The 18,265-nt window shown below is 36.3% G+C and overlaps 1 protein-coding gene across 1 annotated transcript in view; it reads right to left on the bottom strand.

Annotated features, from left to right (window-relative positions):
• Nucleotides 1-18,231, bottom strand: part of DNAAF6 (dynein axonemal assembly factor 6) — a 74,348-nt gene extending 56,117 nt beyond the window's left edge. Inside the window, exons 1-4 of the mRNA XM_024551574.3 lie at nucleotides 18,169-18,231; nucleotides 10,025-10,180; nucleotides 3,196-3,268; nucleotides 699-804 (exon numbers count right to left, since the gene is read on the bottom strand). Coding sequence (XP_024407342.1) covers nucleotides 699-804; nucleotides 3,196-3,268; nucleotides 10,025-10,177 — 332 coding nt within the window. The 5' untranslated portion in view covers nucleotides 10,178-10,180; nucleotides 18,169-18,231. The remainder of the gene's footprint in view (nucleotides 1-698; nucleotides 805-3,195; nucleotides 3,269-10,024; nucleotides 10,181-18,168) is intronic.
• Nucleotides 18,232-18,265: the final 34 nt, after the last annotated feature.

Here is an 18,265-nt window from a genome sequence, read left to right as displayed (position 1 = left end):
CTACACTTCCATCTTGGCCAGAAGTCTAGTGACTTAATTCTTATCTTTCATATGGATGTGTGCATACTGTATAAACATAACAGATTTACTCTCTTCATTCTTAAAATGCAGACTGAAGTGTTTTAAAATCTCATTTGACTTTTATAAAGGTTACAATTTTTGACATTGTTTATTTGAAAGCTGGATACTTTTTTCCAGTTAATTATCTGCCATCTCCGACAGCTTCTATTTTCAGAACTGACTTAGAAGACAGAAGCATAGGGTTATAGTTTTTTTGAGGCATCAGACACAGTTTTATAGTTATAGTTAATGTGGAACATTGAGTAATTAAAAGCAAATCTTTGACATATAAACATGGCATAATAATTTAGTTTGTATGAATGTTTGTAATTTAATAGGCTTTTTCTTACTGTTAGCTCTACATTATATAAGTAACTGACATTAAATATATACAACAAAAATGACTGTATTTTTCATTTTTGTTAGATAATAAGTGAAAGGAAGGTCTTACATTTTATTGTTTGTCTCTGCTTTAGAAGGAAAAAAAAAACATCAGTTACACATGCTTTCTTATGTCACTGTAGTTTTGTCTTTCACGTGGTATAAGTCGCTTTATGAATCTTGTCAAAAATAGGATGGTATCAGAGGACACATCTAGTTTAAACCGCTAAACACATTCTTGGCTTCATTTGACTTACTCTGGTATTTCTCTAGCATCCCACATGTCAGCGTGCTCTGCTCCTTCTGGAACTTCTTCTGGATTCCAAATGGCCTCGCTAGGTTCATCACTGGTTTGAGGAATAACTGTAAAGAAAGGGAAGAGAAAGCTGAAGCTGTTGCCCATTTCCCCTCAAAATTGCTCTTGTATGCTCTGTTGGGGATTACAAAGTAAAGCATTTCCTATTTGTATTTTCTATTTTTACCCGAAACAATCTAAATTAGTAACAACTGATTGTTTTTTTAAGATGCACAATCTTTATTATATTTTTCCATTACCATTTAGGCACCTTATACTCCCCTCCCCACACTTGTTGTCCATGTCCATGAGTCTTTTTCCTTTTTGCTCAATCCCTCCACCCCCTACCCTCCCACCTCTAGCTGTCATCTTGCCCTCTGTCTATAAGTCTGTCTCTGTATTGCTTGTTAGTTCAGTTTGTTCGTTAGATTCCGAATATGAGTGAAATCAGTAACAACTGATTAAATATTTTTATCAATACACAACCAATACATTGTAGAGTTATAATAATAATTGTAGGAAATTTAGAAAAGACATTTAAGGAAATAGAAGAAAATAAAATAATCTATAATCCAACTGCCTGGAGATAATGAATGATATCATTCTCATGTATATCTTCCAGTCTCTCTCTCCCTCCCTCCTTCTCTCTCATATAGAACATATAATATATTTAATATATTATATGTTATATAACATATAATTAAATATATTATATAACATATAATATATTTAATATATAAAATAACATTGTGTTTAATATAATATAAAATATATTTGCAAAGAAACAAATAGAGTCATTTGTAAATATTTTTATATAAAAGAACAAATCAAACACACACTTTTTGGTTTAGGTACAAATGTCTTATCTTGCATTGTATTTTATTGTATAAAAGCCGTTTGATACATTTTTCATTCAAGCATAATTTTTAAAATACACCATCAGTTAAAAAACTTAAAATGTTAATTTTCGAATCCATTTTTTTCCTCATGTAGCCATCAGAGACAGAAAGTCTCTGTCACTCATCCTTCATGTAGAATTGAGCATGTGCCTGAGTCTTTACATTTCAATTCAAAATATTTAAAAGTAAATAGGCATATAAAACACAGCTTACATTTGTTCCAACTATTAGGGCAGCAAATGGACAGTTAGATTAGGTGTAGAACATTACTTGGAGTCATTTTAAGCATCCCTCCTTAAATTCACCTGATTTTTAATTATGCTGACCTTTAAAATTTATCTGCTTCTGTCTAGCATGGGCTTTGTAAAGCCTAATTATAGATTGTATACATAATGCTTTATATATTACTCATTGTTCTCAGAACTGAGAGATTATTAGACCAACATTATCAGAAATACAGAGAGCACAGAACTACATCCAAATTTAACTAGTCTTCCATGGAGTGAATATCTCTTGAATGAGGTAAATATACTCTTGAGTAGTAATAACTAAAATTTAAAAATCATCCCCACAGACCTCATTTTATCCATTATTGAAAACATTTTTTCAGATAAAATCTTTTACAATTAGCTAAATTGGTGAGAGGACTTTATTTCCTTTCTATGCCTACCTTCTGGTAACTGTGATCTTGACCAACAGAATTAGAGCCTTCTATAATTTTTTCATTATTATAATTTTTTTTTATTAATTGATTTTAGAGAGACAGAAAGAGAAAGAGAAATACCAATATGTTGTTCCACTTATTTATGCATTCACTGGTTAATTCTTGTATGTGCCCTGACCAGGGATCGAACCCACAACCTTGGTATATCAGGTTGACACTTAAACCAACTGAGCTACCCAGCTAGGGCAACCCTTCTATAATTTTTAAGATGTATAAAATGTTCAGCTCCATGAAAATATATAAGATAAAATACTGGGAATACATCCAAAATAGTTATTGGACTTGTTATTGGAGTTGTGACTCTTATAAAAAGTTACCCCATGGGCTTTATTTTATAAGCAGTTCAATATAAGATAAAATTGTGTAGTTTTCTTGGGAACAGAGATCACTTCTATTTTGATTTCTACTGTATTCTCAGAGATAATCATATTGCCTGATGCATAATAGGCTCTCAATAAATATTTATTGAATGAAATAAAGAATGAATTCTGTGAAACTGCCAGAATATAGCAGGGTAAAAGGTGAAGAAGCTAAACATCTTGGTAACTAGATCCTAAGTAGTAAGTTACTTAACTACACGTGACTGGTGGCTTCCCATCTCAGGAAATATGCCAAAATATGAATAATTAAAGGAAAATTAACTTCCATTACTAGAAAAACAACTTACCTGCAACAGTAGAGTAAAAACAGCATCTTTATATATAAATAACTGCTCATCATTTCTACAACTGAGTTCATCTTTAATAAGTGCTAGTGTTAGTATTATTCTCATTATAATTTTATTCCCAAAGATTGTACTACTTATTTTGGCCCATATACTCTATTAAATAACTTACCTTTAAGCTCTTCTTGTTTTGGTGGTCCAATATGCCCAGGACCAATAGCTCCAATCGCAGATGAACATTTAAACTGGGAGAGAAGGAAAAAAGCCCAACTTTTTGTACTACTTGTTTAATGTATGTGACCAGTAATACTTTAAACTTGATATGCTTTCCAGATAAGATTTCATAGAGCATTTAAGTTTAATTACCTATAGTTATTATACAACAGAGAGCCAGATGTCAAGTATTATTTTGAATGTGTTTTACTTGTCTTTCAAAAAGTATTTGGTTTAATAGACTCTAAGGCAGAATTGACCTTTAATCAGTCTAAACTCCCAGTTCCAGCTCAGTGAATTATGGATTCCTGGGGGCAGGGAAATGAACTACATTCATGTCTTTGAAGGTTAAAACCAAATATTAATATAAGAGCATCAACACCTTTGGGTATAGGCAATGTCTGGTCACAGTTAGATGGGAGACAGAAGTATGGGAAAGTTTTATAGAAACAAAAACAAACCATTAAATAGAGTCTAAGTATTTAGACATCAAATGACTCATTCAAAAGTCCTGATTTCACCTGGCCAAGATGGAGACATAGGTAGAAACACTCTGCTTCCTCGCCCAACCAAAAGAAGGATAACAACAAATTTAAAAACAAAAAACAACCAGAATTGCCAGAAAATCAAACTGCACAGAAGTCCAACAACTAAGGAGTTAAAGAAGAAACGTTCAACCAGACTGTGCCACAATACAGTGACATGGGTTGCCCCAGCCTGGCAAATAAATAAGGCTCTGCCCCTTACAACGTAACAGGTGCACTGAGACAAAGAAATATGGCCCAAATGAAAGAATAGGTCAAAACTCCAGAAAAAGAACAAAGCGGCGAAGGGATAGCCAACTTATCAGATGCAGAGTTCAAAACACTGGTAATCAGGATGCTCACAGAATTGGTTGAATTTGGTCACAAAATAGAGGAAGAAGTGAAGGCTATACAAAGTGAAATAAAGAGAACCAACAGTGAAGGGAAGGACACCAGGACTCAAATAAACAATTTGAAGCAGAAGGAAAAAATAAACATTCAGCCAGAAAATAATGAAGAAACAAGAATTCAAAGCAATAAGGAGAGGCTTGGGAACCCCGGGACAACTTTAAATGCACCAACATCTGAATTATAGGGGTGCCACAAGGACAAGAAGAAGAGCAAGACATTAAAAACTGATTTGAAAACATAATGAAGGAGAACTTCCCCAATCTGGTGAAGGAAATAGACTTCCAGGAAGTCCTGGAAGCTCATAAAGGCCCAGAGAAGTTGGACCCAGGGAAGCATGCACCAAGGCACATAATAATTACATTACAGAAGGTTAAAGATAAGGATAGTATCTTAAAAGCATCGAGAGAAAAGGAGACAGCTACCTACAAAGGAGTTCCCATAAGACTATCAGCTGACTTCTCAAAAGAAACCTTATAGGCAAGAGGGACTGGAAAGAAGTATTTGAAGTCATGAAAGGCAAGGACCTACATCCAAGATTACTCTATCCAGCAAAGCTATCATTTAGAATGGAAGGGAAGATAAAGTGCTTCCCAGATAAGATAGTTAAAGGTGTTCATCATTACCAAGCCCTTATTATATGAAATGTTAAAGGGTCTTATCTAAGAAAAAGATCAATACTGTGAACAGCAAAATGAAAACAAACTCAGAACTATCAACAACTGAACCTAAAAAAAAAAAAAAAATCAAAAACAAACTAAGCAAACGACTAGAACAGGAACAGAACCATAGAAATGGAGATCACATGGAGGATCATCAGTGGGGAGGTAGAGGGGAAGGATGGGGGATAAGGTACAGGGAATAAAAAGCATAATTGATTTGTACACAATAGACAGGAGGAGGTTAAGAACAGTATAGGAAATGTAGAAGCCACAGAACATATATGTAAGACCCATGGACATAAACTAAGGAGGGGAATGCTTGTTGGGGGGTGGGGGGTGCAGGATGGAGGGGAATAAAGGAGAAAAAAATAATAGGATAACTGTAATAGCATAATCAATAAAATATACTTTTAAAAAAGTCCTGATTTCATCTTTTACTTATTTGCTGTGGGTATGAAACACTGATTTATCCCACCACTTCATATTATAGAACTAGAAAATTTAAACAGAAAATCCAAATTCATACTATCAACTATATGCTGAACCACTGTAAGTCTTCATACAAGTTCAAGGTTATTTTGCCGTAGTCTGCACAAGCATATATATCCCCACAGGACTGCCCTGATGCACCAGTACAGGAACAGCTTTCTTTTTTCAACTATGCCTAACACATATTACACCATCATTATAGTGGCAACCACTTCATTGGTCCCTCTCAGGTGTTCTTTGATATTTGAAGAATATATATATATATTTATTGATTATGCTATTACAGTTGTCCCATTTCCGCCCCTTCACTCAATTCCATCCTGCCCACCCCCTCCCTCCCACCTTCCCTCCCTAGAGTTCATGTCCATGGGTCATGCTTATAAGTTCTTTGGCTTCCTACACTATTCTTACCCTCCCCCTGTCTATTTTCCACCTATCATTTATGCTATTTATTCTCTGTACCTTTCCCCCCTCTCTCCCCCTCCTAATCCCCTATTGATAACCCTCCATGTGATCTCCATTTCTGTGGTTCTGTTTCTGTTCTAGTTGTTTGCTTAGTTTTCTTGTTTTGGTTTTAGGTGTGGTTATTTATAACTGAGTTTGCTGTCATTTTTACTCTTCATATTTTTTATCTTCTTTTTCTTAGGTAAGTCCCTTTAACATTTCATATAATAAGGGCTTGGTGATGATGAACTTCTTTAACTTGACCTTATCTGAGAAGCACTTTACCTTCCCTTCCATTCTAAATGATAGCTTTGCTGGGTACAGTAATCTTGGATGTAGGCCCTTGCCTTTCATGACTTCATACTTCTTGCTAGTCCCTTCTTGCCTGTAAGGTCTCTTTGGAGAAATCAGCTGACAGTCTTATGGGAACCCCTTTGTAGGTAACGGCGTCCTTTTCTCTTGCTGCTTCTAAGATTCTCTCCTTATTTTTAATCTTGGGTAATGTAATTATGATGTGCCTGGGTGTGTTCCTCCTTGGGTCCAGCTTCTTTGGGACTCTCTGAGCTTCCTGGACTTCCTGGAAGTCTATTTCCTTTGCCAGACTGGGGAAATTCTCCTTCATTATTTGTTCAAATAAGTTTTCAATTTTTTGTTCTTCCTCTTCTCCTTCTGGCACCCCTATAATTTGGATGTTGGAACGTTTCAAGATGTCCTGGAGGTTCCTAAGCCTCTCCTCATTTTTCCGAATTCTTGTTTCTTCATTCTTTTCTGGTTGGATGTTTCTTTCTTCCTTCTGGTCCATACCATTGATTTGAGTCCCAGTTTCCTTCCCATCACTATTGGTTCCCTGTACATTTTGCTTTGTTTCTCTTGGCATAGGCTTCATTTTTTCATCTACTTTTCGAACAAATTCAACCAATTCTGTGAGCATCTTAATACCAGTGTATTGAACTGTGCATCCGATAGGTTGGCTATCTCTTCCTCGCTTAGTTGTATTTTTTCTGGAGCTTTGAAGTGTTCTGTCATTTGGGCCATATTTTTTTTTTGTCTTGGTGCATCTGTTACTTTAAGGGGCGGAGCCTTAGGTGTTCACCGGGGCGGGGTAATGCTGGTTGCTGCACTGTGACTCTGTACGTGGGGGAGGGGCCGAGAGGGAGCAATGGTGCCCGCTCCACTTTCCACTGGGTTTCAGCCACTCTCTCCATTTCCAACAATCAAATTGGGTCCCTTTGGTGCTGGTTCCCGAGTGGGTGGGCTTGTGCACGCCCTAGGCCCCTGTGGGTCTCTCCAACGACCACTCCTTGGCTGGGATTCTCTCCTACTGCTGCCCCAAACCCCACGGGCATTTTCAATCAGAGATTTGTGGCTTTATTTCCCTGCGCTGGAGCCCTGGGTTACGAGGACTTCTTTGCTCCCCTCCGTTTGCCCGGGTTTATCTGTGCAAGAGTGTGGGGCCGTGGTGTGCTGCCTGCGCTCTGCCTGCCCCGTTCTCCGCCACTCTGAGTCCGGCCCTCTCGGTTTATCTGGGCGACTGTGGGTCCACAGGGTCTGCTATTGGTCAGACTGCCTGCCCCATTCTCCCACACTCAGCCAGTCTCTGTCCGGCCTTGGCAACTCCAGTCCTCTCCGCCCCGGCTGCCTGTCTCCGCCCCTCCTACTGGTGTGGATGAATGTTTCTTTTTTATCTACTTGGTGTCGGTCCCCCTTGCTGTTCGATTCTCTGTCAGTTCTGGTTGTGCGAGGAGGCGCAGTGTGTCCACCTCCGCCACCATCTTGGTTCTCGAAAAAAAAATCTTGTTAAAAAATTAATCATTCTTGTTGATGTCAGATTCTGTGCTTTAATTCACTTCATTTGCTGGCAGTCAAAAATTTTTTATCTCCTTGGATCCTGGGAAAGTAGCATCTCTAGCTCATTTTTCTTGGGCCCCCATACCAATCTCCCAAGGCTTAGTACATGTAGGAAAGTTATAATGTCCTATTTGGGCAAGAGAAATAGTTTCTGTCCTTGAAAGCTGGTAGAAAACCTCACCTGGGTCTTTTTATGCTAAACTATTCCAACAGCTTTATAAATCAGAAATTAATTTATAACACCAAAAGTTTCTGAGACAGTAAAAATTCCCTTTCAAAAGGTGCTTCAAAAGTGCTATGTATGTGGTTAATGTTACAGGCATTTTAATATGAATACCCCAAGAAAATACTTTGTATCTATTTTTTCTTTTTAAGCACTAAAGTCATATAAGCTTGTAGTGCTTCTCTTAAATTACTAGTCCTTGGAATACTAATAGTCAATTAGGGTAAAGCATTTCTTGGAACATGAGAGCCTCTTGTTTTGTTGAGTGCCTCCTTCAACAAAAAATTAAAATCTGTATAAATAAAAACTTGAACATTTCTGAAAAAGTTGGTATGCCCTCCATGGACAGTGATGATTCTTCACAATTCATGGCGGGGATAGTATAAATGAGCCAATGTATATGCAACGGTTCTAATGTTATTTTCAGAGACTGTATTTTCAAAACACATCTTGTAATCATTCCACAGTTCCCAAGATTAGTAATTGAAAAAAAGAAAAACCATTTTCTCCTGGAAAATTTACTAGTTTATTAAAAACATTAATTATTCTCCTATTGTTCTGATAATCCAATTCTATATCCTCTAATGATATCTGTACTGAGGTGTCTGAATGACCAATTATCTCAAAATTGCTTATAACCCAGATATATAGAATCATACATTGTTATAGTAATTTTCCTCTATAAATTGTATGGTTTGGTAAAATAGTCCTAGACTCTCTATTCTCATAAGCACTCATCATTACCCAAGAAACAACGCTAAATGCAAATAACTATCTCCATACTTAAATGCCAAAGGGAACAGGCTTTGTTACCAGAGTAATTCCTTATTTCTGAATCTGTTTCAAATATAAGTTCCACTTCCCTTTGGTCAAGAGCCCTGTTTCTCAAATACTTAATATACTTTTTGTATCTGACATAACCACACCTTTCCCAGTATCTATCATTCTATTTCAGCTAAGCCAGCAAAAATTAGCTTGCCTTCCCAACTTCATTGATAGATGCTCATAACTTTTTCTCCTGTGTCTTATTTGTTGTATATATTTAAGGTGTTATTAACATCCAATTTTTCCATATTTTTGGCCTCTACTAAGACTTTTCCCTGTCTCAAAAGTCTTGATTTCTAATTTTGGCTCCAAGCTGACTCAGTTCCCCTCTTCTACAAATTTTATTTCCATTGTACATCTTATTTGATTCTGCCCTGTTCCACCTAAGCTCTTCCTGAAGGGTGGAAGCTAGGTCCACTGCACGTCTGAGCCACTACATTTGCTGCCCATTCTGATTAAAATAGTTTTTCAACACAATGGCAAAGAAGAATTTTGGCAGGAGAAAATTGATATGCATTTTCATGGGAGATAGTTTGTTCATGGTCAACTTGTCATGATAATGAAAAACTTTATCATAAGTAGTGAAAGCAAATAGATATATTCTGCTATAGTATGAGATTTCTGTCCCAAATTTTGTTTGTCTTAGGCAGTCTGATACCCAAAGTTTGCTGATATCTAAGGAGTAGGAAATGGAGATTGGGGGGTTACATAAAAATGTGTTTTGATTATACTGGGAATATTAGCAGTAACTGTGGAGTGCCCAAAAGTCAGCTCATGGAACTCTTCCTATTCAAAATGTAGCCCATCTTTGTTGCTGCAAGTTTCCCTGGGATTAACCTGTCCTGACCTCAAATGCTACTCAACTATGTAATTACATTCCACAGCTCTGTATGAGCATTTACCAGGAAGCCCATTTTAGTAGGCTGCAGGTAGTTCATCCCCTTATTTGGCTCAAAATATTTTCTGTTCTGCTTTCATCTGTAGACAAATAAAAAATAAGGGGACTGAATTTGGGTGGTATAATTAATACTGTCTAGTTGAAATTATTTGTTTTATAGAAATACTATCTATGCTTTAAAATCCTAGCTATCGCACTTTGTAATGATTGTCAAGCATTCTTTGGCCATAAATATAAGTGACAAACATTTTGAAATGTGGCTATTGTTACCATAGTTACAGAATAATTTTTCTTATTTAGCATTCAGGTAGTTTAGAAAAAATATATAATTATGTTTTCTAGAAATGTACTAAAGGTTTATATCAAATGACATAGCCTTACTCTCAGAGTAAGGTTGGAACAAGTTGTTCAAATACAGTTTTACAGCATATTTTGAACAGGACTAATTCATCTGTAAGTACAACCACCTGTTCAGACTCAAAATCATCCTCTTCTTCAGGATAAAATAGCTTAGAAAGGGCTTGCAGAGTTGAAACTGAAGAAATAGTTTCAGTTTCCATATTTTCTGATTTCATGTTTTCAGTTTCTGCATATTCAGGTTCCATATTTTCCAGTTCCATATTCTGAGGAAGAAAATAATCAGAGAGAGGTATTTTAGTTTTCTATTTTATTTAAGACATGTTTTTTTTTATTGTCATCTCTCCCTTCTTTCCTTGGGTTACTCCATTATTTCTTATTCTTCCTTGAAAATCCTTGTAAACTCCTTTAGCTATATATGTAGTTAGCTGACTCACAGACCGGGAGCAGCAAGTAAAGTCAAGTATTCAGCTTACTTTACTCAAACTTCATGCTCAATTTAACAAGCATTTATTGAGCACCTACTATAGTGGTTCTAAGGTTTAGTGTGCTTAAGAATACTTGCAGAGTTGGTTAAAAATGCAGATTTTAGCCCTACCTCCAGAGAGTAGAGTCTGTGTTATATAGAATGTACATCATTATTTAGAAACATACTTGCGTAAACTACCTTTTTATCTGTCTCATGTATGCTGTCTAGACTGTATATTACCTTTAAGGAACTAAAAAGAATGTTTGTTGTGGGGTATGACTCAAGGAACTTACTTCACACTTTTGCCACAGCTAAGCCTGTACCTTCTGCTTTATTTAAATTTTTAATTAACTGTAGATGATACCTAGTATTTTGTTGCCATTAGAGAACTCAAATGGGTTTGTTCACAAAATAGAAACAAAATTATAGATACAGAGAACAGACTGTCAGCTCTCAGAGGGGAGGCGGTAGAGGAGTTGAATAAAAAGAGGTGAAGGGATTAAGGGGAAAAAACCCTTAAATAAAGACAACAATATGGTGATTACCAGAGAGGAAGGTGGGGAATGGGTAGGTGGGAGAGGGTAAAGGGGGGATAATTGGTGATGGAAGGCAACTTGACGTGGGGTGGTAAATACACAATACAATATGCAAATGATGTATTATAGAATTGTACCTCTAACACTTACATAATTTTGTTAACCAATGTCATCCCAATAGATTCAATAAATTTTAAAAAAGAAAAAAGAAAAAAAGTTCACACAGAATAAATTGTTTTGCTGATTATAATAATGGTACTGTATAAGTGTACTGTGAAAATTTTTGGAAATAATACATTAAAAGTATAAATAAGAAAATCACAACTACATATAATCCTACCAACCACACATTAGTCTTTTAAATAATCTCTACAAGTTATATTTGGAGTAGGAATTCAGGATCTTTAAAAATCATGAAAGTGTCAGACTTGAGTGACTAACCTGAATCAAGATTGTAGGATTAGGCCTATTTTTAGTGATTTAGGCATAAATGTAATAGGGATCTTTTCTATATTTCTGCTGATATTTTAAATACTGTTTTATAAAATTAATTCACATGAAACATTACTTTAGTGCTATAATTAAATCGCTAATTTTTTTGCATTGTGCCTAGAACAGGAATACAAAAGGGATTCTGAAATGTGTACTGGTATAATCACCTGTGAAAATCAATCTGCATGCAAATGGTGTTTTACAAACATTCTGTTTTATTACAATTTTAACCATTATTTTTATTTTCATTTTTAAATGGAAAACTGATTTTAATGATTATATGAGATGTAGCCCTGGCTGGTATGGCTCAGTGGATTGAGATGTCAAGAATATGAATCAAATGTTAAATTGCCCTGTACATCCAAGTATAGAGGCAGTATATCACAGTGGTTAAGTGTAAGGGATCTGGAGTGGTTGGGGGAAAATGCAGACAACTGTAATTGAACAACAATAAAATAATTATTTAAAAAAAGAATAAGGGATCTGGAGTCATGGTGCCTGGATTTGTTATGTATCATTTACTTCCTAGCTCTGTGACTTCTGGCACATAATTTAAACTTTCAGTGTCTCATTTTTATTATCTATAAAATGAGAATAAAAATAATAGTGCTACCTCATTGGGTTGTTACAAGGATTAAGTAGTTCAATACTTGTAAAAGAACTTGGAACAGTGCCTGGTACACACTCAGCACTCGACATATGTTAGCTATTATTGGTTCTTTAAAAATTTAATATTTCTGGGTATGAATATCACTTCCAATAATTATGTTGAATAAGTTAATGATAAAACTCATTTTATTGGAAACTAATTAAATTGGAAAAAGTGAAATTAAGAGATAAAAAAACAATCTTTTCTCACAATATGGTTTGGTAGTCTGCTATGGAAATGAATAATATTTACTTAATATTAAAAGCAAAAAGTTTAAAACACTTTCTACCTTTGACAACAAAAGGAGAAAATGGATGCAAATATCAGATGCAATGATATAATTATTAGAGTTAAGATTATACAGTGAGAATTTTAAAAAACAAATATACCAAAATTGTTTTCTTATTTCAGCATTACCTACCTAATAAAATTGTTGTGATGCCATTTTATGCAACATTTTTTTAAAGAGTTTGCTACATTGTGAAATGCTATGTAAAAATATCATTATTTACTGGCACACAGTGCCAAAACCCACAGATACTTGATGATGAGGCTTGTGAGATCTCAACGGTGGGCTGGTGAGAGGGGAAATAAACTGAAACCAGTACAACTAACATGGAAGAAGGGTATTCAGAAGTCCCGAATATAGTGTCTGAGATGGTAATCAAAACTGCTATTCATGTGTCCTGATTTGCTAGGCAGAAACATGGCTGGGGGATTTTCAGGATATGATCAGTGTTTCAGGGAAGGAAGGTTGAATACTCAAGGTTACAAGGAGGCCCACTTAGGGTGAAGTAGGATCCTGGCCCATAGGTGAGGGGATAGAAGGCAGGGTTTAGTTCATGAGGATTGTGGGTGAGTTTGCAGATAGATGAAGGTGTAGAATAGGACAGGACTTAAAGTCACAGCGAAAGGGAAAACAAACCAGGCACTGCATCAAAGGCTTTCTCATGTCACCTGGGCATCCACAGTACAATTTATAAAGAAAGCCTGTGCTTCAGTGGGTACACTGGATACTGGATTTAGGGAAAGTAGATTAATTATAAATCCCCACACTGGGAAGAAGCCCTGGCCTGGTTCTCATTTGGTGAGAAGCAGGACAGTGTAGGCGGTAGGAAGCTATACCTGTAGGCTAAATGTCTTCAATAACTGAAACTGGCATGTACTCAGCAGTCGATGAACACTGGTTGAAGTATGATTAACTTCATACAAATCTTATATTTTAAAGTAGTCCCTTTCCACAATCTGCTTGTGGGGAAGCGAGGGAAGTGACAGAAAGCAGGATGAGAGTGGAGGGAGCAGCATGTCCCCTCTTTGACTCCTCCCCCACAGACAGCACCACAACGCAGCAAAGAGGGTTGCCCTGCCCTGGCCAATACCTAGGCTCCACCCCTTACCAGGTAACAGGTCCACGGAGACAAAGAAATATGGCCCAAATGAAAGAACAGATCAAAACTCCAGAGAAAGAACTAAGCGGTGAGGAGATAGACAACATATCTGATGCAGAATTCAAAACACTGGTAATAAGGATGTTCTCAGAAAAGACTGAGCTCGGTCGCAAAATGAAGGAAGAAATGAAGGCCACACAAAGTGAAATAAAGCAAAATATACAGGGAACCAACAGTGAAGGGAAGGAAACCGGGACTCAAATCAACTATTTGGAACAAAAGGAAGAAATAAACATCCAACCAGAATGAAGAAACAAGAATTCAAAAAAATGAGGAGAGGCTTGAGAACCTACGGGACAACTTTAAGTGTTTCAACATTTGAATCATGGGGGTGCCAGAAGGACAAGAAGAAGAGCAAGAAATTGAAAACTTATTTGAACAAATAATGGAGGAGAATTTCTCCAATCAGGTGAAGGAAATACACTTCAAGGAAGTCCAGGAAGCCCAGAAGGACCAAAAAAAATTGGACCCAAGGAGGAACACACCAAGGCACATCATCATTAAGTTACTCAAGATTAATCTTAAGGAGAGAATCTTAAAAGCAGCAACAGAAAAGGAAACAATCACTTACAAAGAAGTTCCCAAAAGGCTATCAGCTGATTTCTCAAAAGAAACCTTGCAGGCAAGAAGGGGCTGGAAAGAAGTATACACAGTCATGAAAGGCAAGGACCTACATCCAAGATTACTCTATCCAGCAAAGCTCTAATTTAGAATGGAAGGGCAGATAAAGTGCTTCCCAGATAAGGTCAAGTTAAAGGAGTTCACCATCACTAAGCCCTTATTATATGGAATGTTAAAGCGACTTATCTAATAAAAAGAAGATCAAAACTATGAAGAGAGTAAAATGTCAACAAATCCACAACTATCAATAACTGAACCTAAAAACAAAACAAAAACAAAAACAAACTAAACAAACAACTAGAACAGGAACAGAATCACAGAAATGGAGATCACATGGAGGGTTATTAGTGGGGAGAGGGAGGAGGATAATGGGGGGAAAAGATACAGGGACTAAGAAGCATAATAGGTAGGTAGAAAATAGACAGGGGGAGGTTAAGAATAGTGTAGGAAATGGAGAAGCCAAAGAACGTATATGTACAATCCATGGACATGAACTGAGCGGGGCAGGGGAATGCTGGAGGGTGAGGGGCAGTGCAGGGAGGAGGGGGGATAAAGGGGATAAAAAATTGGGACAACTGTAATAGCATAATCAAAAATATATACTTAAAAATAAAATAAAGTAGCTCTGGCTGGTGTATCTCAGTGGATTGAGTGCGGGCTTGTGAATCAAAGGGTTGCTAGTTTGACTCCCAGTCAGGGCACATGCCTGGGTTGTGTGCCAGGAACCCAGTAGGGGGCACACAGGAGGCAGCCACACATTGACGTTTCTCTCCTTCTCTCTTTCTCCTTCCCTTTCTGTGCTCTCTAAAAATAAATAAATAAAATCTTGATAAAAATAAAAGAAAATAAAGTAGTTTCTTTGGAAGGTTATACACTGATACAAATGATTCTATCAATGATCAAAATATTTTGGAATTGCCTTCTTATGTACTACCAAGAAAATAGATACCATTATGGTATCACTCAGTTTGATAATACATGAGATTTATCTCCAAGTAATTTCTAGATATATTTAGATATCACATCTACTTTCAAAATATGAAGATTTGCTACTGTGAGGATATTCAAAAGAATGTATTATTGGCCTCAAGGCAATTCTAAAAAGAGTAGTTTTCAAAGTAATATGAGCAATAACAAGAACATTAAATTAAGCAGGTAGTCTTCCAACTGCTTTGAAGAGGATACCACTCCTTGGGATGTATATGTTTGACTGTATTTGTTAAACAAATCATGCACAATAATTTATAGTAACATTCTAATTATCTGAAGCATATTATGAATTGGACTTTTTAAATTCCAAGTTATGTTGGCATAAAATAACATAGATTCATACTAAGCTAGTTTAGAGTAAAGGTATCACAATATAATTGGCACTTTAGCAAAGCAATTGTATTAAATCCACTGTAATAATAATCTGTAAACACAACATAATAAATCATGACAAATTTGTGGATATTAAATTTTGAGATACAAAAGAATCACCAGTAGTATCAAAAGAGAAAAACAACAAGGTGAATTCTTGAAAAAAAACCTCTAAATTTAATGGAACTAACATTCTACTAGCTTTTTGGAAGTCTAACACATTACAAATAATTTACTGGAATTTATTTAAAAGATATTAAAGATATTCATTTGATACAAACAGATAACATTGGTAAAACTAAGTCAAGATGCCTTTTTATGAACTATGCAGTGTTATTTATTTGTAGAGCTATTTGTTATTTGTAAATTTGATATACATTAAGTTTATCTTGGGACGGCAATCAAGGTTCTTCAGGATATAACCCCAACCTAATTTTTTTCCCTTCCCCCCTATAATTCTCCTATATGTAATTTTCATTTTGTTAAAAACTGAACTACTTATTAAATATACCCAATAATCTTCTGCCCTTGGAATATATTCTTCCTTTTGCCTAGACTACTCAGGTAGTGTAGTGCAGGGATAAAAAAATATTCTAGAGTCACAATGCTTATGTTTGAATTGCATTGCCACTTAAATAGGCCAAAAAATTTAAACTAAGAACAATTTAAGTAGGAGTTTCATTAAAAATGTATTACTAAATCTTTTACTTGAGATTTGGTTATTTAGAAAATAAATTTTCTAGGCCCCTTTTTTTTTTATTTCTTTCACTTTTCTTTGCTAGACCAATTCCAATGGAAGCATATTCCAGACAGAGTTTCTGATTTTCTTATATCAACCTGAGCCCTTATGGCCACAGTGAGCTAAATAGCTGGCCACTTCAAAACCGGCTCATTACGAAAACATTGGAACCAGTTAGGGACTAAAAAGCTCAACCAGAATAGCTCCAGACCAATGGCACTGAAGCAATGTCAATAACCTGGTTGTGAGTGTTGGGGTCATGCTTTCTATTTGATTTGCCTCCATTCATGGTGTCAATGGCGATGGCTCGTTGACTTGAACTAATTGGAGAGAAGTCTAGGTTAAACTAGTGAAAATTGTGGTTTTTAGACTATTCAGAAAGTAATGGTATTTTATTAATTTAACTATATATAGTAAATAAAATAATAATAAAGAATCTCCAAATAGAATCCTTTGGGAAATTGTTAAAGGTAAATCCATACTCCTTTATAAAGCACTATTTATAGCTGAATTTTTCAAAGTATTCAAAATCATGTACTCTCTTAAATAAACTTGGCATTTCCTTTGCAACTTTACTTACATAATGCCTTATTTAGCAATACCTGTATTAATATTCTTCTGAAAACACAAAAGTAAACATCACCTTTGCCTATGTCTGAATTAAATTATAATATACTGGCTAACTGTTTCCCCTTTCTTACATTTTTTCACAACTACACACATCCATGATTCTATGTCCATTAAAATAATTCATCTTTATGTTTACAAAACCAAGAATGGTTTCTTCTTTTATGTCTCTAAATTTCACTGCCACTCAATATACCAAGGCCTGAAGAACTATGGGGTTTAGAAGAGTTTTGTAACAAACTTAAAATATATTTAATGGAAGATGATTGTTGAAAGTAGCTGGAATTTTTCATAAACCTAAAGCTCAAGAAATGAGCTTCTTTTTGATTTTAGCCAAACTTAACACACTTGTCAATAACTTTTTCCTGTTTCTCTGTCTCATTCTCATATTTTGCCTCTATCGAAAAAGTAGTTGGGACAGAAAATTTTCCTTCAGTACTTTGAAAAATTTCCCCAAGAGTTCTGTTTTCTCCATATTCTTTAGGAAGTAGTCTCTGTCCTGAATCCTTTTCACAACAGGAAACTCAGGAGAAATGACCCCCACCTCTCTGGTCAAATTCAGTTTTCTCCCCTCACTCAAATTTCATTTTTTGATAGTTTCCTACCTGATGACAGGGACGTACTTTCCCAATTAGCCCTTGATGAGTAGCAGGTTTGATAGGTACAAGATGTCTTTATACGCTACACTCCAGTCTACTAAGTATGGACTGACTGCCTCTCACTCGTCAACGATCTGATCAAAGCCCGTTGGAACCCACGGGTCGGGACGTTCACGTTCTCGCACACCGAACGTTGTCTAAGTAACAATGGCGCAGGCCATTTTTTTTTTTCAGCGTTATACTTCCTAAAAATTATATCCCAACCAAGGCGTGCTGGTCCAGGATAAATCATGCCTATACGTGTAAAACTCCCTCTTGGAGCACCCAGATTTACCCAGAAGGAAGCGTAGTTTTCACTCTTAAATTCGTGTTACAACCATAAGTGTGTGAGTGGAGTAAAAGACTTTGGGAAGCCTACACTTGTTTATTGTGGCTTTCTGACACTCGATCAGCATCCATCCCCTGTATGATAAAACTGCCCCCTCTGTAACTCACATTCTGATAACACTGAGTCTTGTTAAAGCTTTTTGCTTAGTGTCTCCAGCAGGGGAATTTAGGATCTGTTCTATAGGCGCCTTGTGGCTTTTGGGGTGGGCGGCGGGGGCTGTTTCTCAGAGTTGTTAAGTATCTAGAGTTCTCCCTACTTTTCTCTGATAGCCCTTTTCTCTGAGGACCCTTTGTTTTCCCCCCAAGTAAGGTACGGGTTCCTCACCTGGGTCAGTTTTCTTGTCACTGGCTAGGCTCAGAAAATAGCCCAGAGCTCTGCGTCTGTTGCCTAGGTAACAGTTTCCCCCCCCCCCCGCCCCACC

Source organism: Desmodus rotundus, chromosome X, assembly GCF_022682495.2.
Source record: "Desmodus rotundus isolate HL8 chromosome X, HLdesRot8A.1, whole genome shotgun sequence".
In the NCBI taxonomy this organism is placed as follows: Eukaryota; Metazoa; Chordata; class Mammalia; order Chiroptera; family Phyllostomidae; genus Desmodus; species Desmodus rotundus.
This window is presented reverse-complemented; position numbering and strand designations above follow the sequence as displayed.